We start from the raw sequence: 3,412 nt of genomic DNA on the forward strand, positions 1-3,412 counted from the left end.
CTGTAGTTGCACTATTTTCCCCCTTCAGTGAGGAAAATATGCCATAGTTCCCAACTCTAGGAAGCGGGAACTGTCTGGGCAAGGCCCCATGTGTTAGTGAGGAGAATCGAGGAAAAGCATTAGAAAAAGCTGTTCTGAACAAGGTTGTTTGGATCTTCTGTGAAATAGCAGTTTAATTGATTATGTTCATTTTAATTCATAGATTTGATTTAGTTAAGCCTCATTTCCAATTGTGCTAGTTGGTCTAATGATTTCCGAGTTTCGTGACAAACAAAACCATAGTCTTTTTTAAAAGTCCGTTGATTTCTATAGTGATTCTCTACTCCTTTCTAGTCCCTTTTCTCTGTTGGGTCAGGGTCTAGTAGAATTTCTTATAGGTGCAGAACTGGCACAGATGCCTCTTGCGCGTGACTTGCCATCGGCCTTTGAAGAAAATTGTGCAAGAATCTGGGAGGGGAGGTGGCCAAAGGGAACTCACTTTTAACTATTCCAGCTAATATATAATATATCATTTTGAAAACTACTAATATATTTTAAGTCATTTGAAAAAATTAGAGATGTCTTGGCTGGACTTCTGGATGTCATCTAGTTCAGCCTCCCACTCAGAGTGGGACTATTGCCATCATTAGATCAGGTCAGCTGTACCTTTGCCTGAAGGAGTCCTGAAAATTTCCAAGGAGGCGACTCCATCCCCTCCCTTGATAATTTGCTCTGGTGTTGCACTGCCTTCCTAATGTAGTTTTTCCTAATGTCTGCCAAGCCAAAAATCTGTGGCCATTACCCCTTGTTATACTATTTACCACTACCAAGAAGAGTTTGGCTCTGTCTTGTTTTCCACTCACCCTTCAGTAGTTGTTGGTTGCTATTAGGGTTCTCCGTAGCCTCCTCTTCGCCAGACTGAGCAAGCCCAACTTCTTCAATGCCTCCTCGTAGGTCTCTGACCATCTTGGCAGCCTTTGCTGAAACCTCTCCAGCATCTCAACATCTTTACTGCACTGGGGCTACCAAAATCAGGCACAGCAGTCCAAGTGCAGCCTCACAAGTACTGAGTAGAGGAGAATAAGAACTTCCCTTGATCAGCTTGCCATGTGTCTCCTAATGTAGCCTAGTATGTCACTTGTCTTCTTTCCAGTGAGAGCATGCTTCTCAGGAGCAGTTTAAAGAACACATTTTCAAGCTTTTCAAATAGGTGTTTTGAGAAAATTTTCTCAAGTGCTGCAGTTTAAAGTTTACCATTTAAGTATATTGAATACCACTGACTTTATCCCTTATTTCTCTATTCTTTATTGCAATAGAGAATTTACCTTTTCTTCAGTTAGTGACACTATTTGATTCTAGCTTCGAATCATCCCTCTCTCCAGTAAGATTTAAGTAGCATCACCGATTTTAGCAAGTGAAAGATTTTCCTAAAGCTGATTAGATTGAAGTGATAAGTGGATAACTTTTCTTGTATTTATTTTATGATCAGTTTGATATTTTCTGAAAAATATAAAAAAAAAAATCTACAAAACAGGTTCTGAAGTCTGTAAATGAACACTTGTGTATGTCCTTTGTTAAATAAATGCTTCTGCAGAATGCTCAAAGGCAATTGTTCTATCAAAAAAAAATCTTCTCTTTAAAATATGTATTACAGAATAGGTAAATCCTTACTAATACCATTTTTACTCCTAGTTGACGTTCTGAATTAGGCATTGATGTATGTTTTCTAAAGACAAATAGCTGCAAAAAAAAATAGTTAAGGACATTTCAATGAGTTATAATAGATATGAATACATTAGGTAACAGCAGATGGAACTGTATAATTGTGTATTATTCTGTATTTTTCTTTGCAGAAAACAAGCAGTCATACACGAGTTGGGATTTTGAACAATCCTTCATCAAAAATAAAGGAAGATAACACAGCCATTGCAAGAGGAATTTTGACCACTTTTCTAATCCAAAGCAACAGCAATTTAAAAAGTTTCCTGAGTAAACTCAGTAAGGAAGAGACAGCAAAATCCCTTGCTGCTGGAACTAAAATAGCTAAATTCATCATCCCAGTGAGTGCAAACTAAATTAGACTACTTGCTTTTTCATTTTACATATCTTTTATTGTAAGGAGATGTTGTTGACACTAACAGTGTTTGGCCAAATGCTATGAAGTTTATAAACCTGATACAGTTTCTGCTCAAGCAGATTTGGGTTTTTGACAACTTTTATGTGATGAAGAATAGAGAATTTCTCTAAAGTAAAGGAAGGAGATACAAGAATAATGAAAAATATAGAGTATGGACACTGGATCATTGAGACCAAAATAGTTTAATTTTTAATTGGTTTGGTTTTGGGGTTTTTTTGTAAAGCTCTCTCTTAATTAAAATTACAGTATTAATATTTGTCAAGAATTAAGACTTCAGAAGTAACTGTTTTTACCTTGCTGTTGTAGTTGTGAGCAGACTGATAGGCACAGACTGAAGCAGTTGATGTTAAAAAGCATTGTATACTTCTGGCCAACACTTTCTGGTGTGTTTCTATGAAAACTCATTGATGTAAAATACAAACGTTGCTGACTTCAAAGTTCACACACAGAGTAGAGCTGAGTTACCAAATAACAGCTGCAAACTACAATTTTTGTTTCAGAAAGAGCTGTAAATTGTAGTATTTTTAAATAGGAAGATTTGGAAGACTAAGAACGCTCTGGCACCATACTGAAAAATTAATTAGCGGGTTTGGGTCATACTCTTTTTTCATTGTCTAATAGATTTTGAAAGACATAGAGGTAGCTAATTAAGCCGTATGTGCATGTAATTTATTTTGTTCTATTAATTGTATCTGAATTAATCTACCTGCTTGGTCTGTATATTTCTAATGAAGAAATACATATCAGTAGAGTTTAATATAGCAGGATAATTTTGACAGGTGAGGCACAGTGCCATTGTGTGCATGGCAAAGTTCCAGCATTTTTTCCCCCTTTGAACATTGATTTGTTATGTGTCTTACTGGATGATGTTGGCTTCCCCAAAACATGTTTAAGCGGTTTCCAATGACCACATTAAAATGACTGTTAGGTTTTTAGAGTAGTATGGATTTTTTATACCTTTTTCCTGAAGGTGAGAATACAGTTCAGTTGTTAACACAGTATGTTATTTTTCATGCAGCTGTGTGCTGGATCTTAGAAAAAGTGTTCAACCTCAGGCTCAGCTTTCCTCTCATGGTTAATCACAGTTGCCCAAGGGTAAAAACTGCACACTAGCTAATTGGGAGACTGTGGCTCCAAACGAATAGTCGTGTGCTCATATTGAAGCTAAGACTGTTGCTTTATTTTGATTTCTGGTTACTACATAACGTGAAGAAAATCTTTGCTTACCTCAGCTGTTGCACAATTTTGCTGAATCATAGAAACATAAAATCGTAGAATCATTAAGATTGGAAAAGA

At 36.4% G+C, this 3,412-nt stretch overlaps 1 protein-coding gene across 1 annotated transcript in view; it reads left to right on the top strand.

Moving 5' to 3' along the window:
- The window catches only part of LOC104083353 (UDP-glucose:glycoprotein glucosyltransferase 2-like), a gene marked incomplete at both ends in the record, with an annotated part of 8,891 nt that extends 6,852 nt beyond the window's left edge, over nt 1–2,039 (top strand). Inside the window, one exon of the mRNA XM_009586816.1 lies at nt 1,833–2,039. Within this exon, the coding sequence (XP_009585111.1) occupies nt 1,833–2,039 (207 nt within the window). The remainder of the gene's footprint in view (nt 1–1,832) is intronic.
- Between the last annotated feature and the right edge of the window lie 1,373 nt (nt 2,040–3,412).

This window comes from Fulmarus glacialis, unplaced genomic scaffold, assembly GCF_000690835.1.
Source record: "Fulmarus glacialis isolate BGI_N327 unplaced genomic scaffold, ASM69083v1 scaffold22570, whole genome shotgun sequence".
Lineage (NCBI taxonomy): Eukaryota > Metazoa > Chordata > Aves > Procellariiformes > Procellariidae > Fulmarus > Fulmarus glacialis.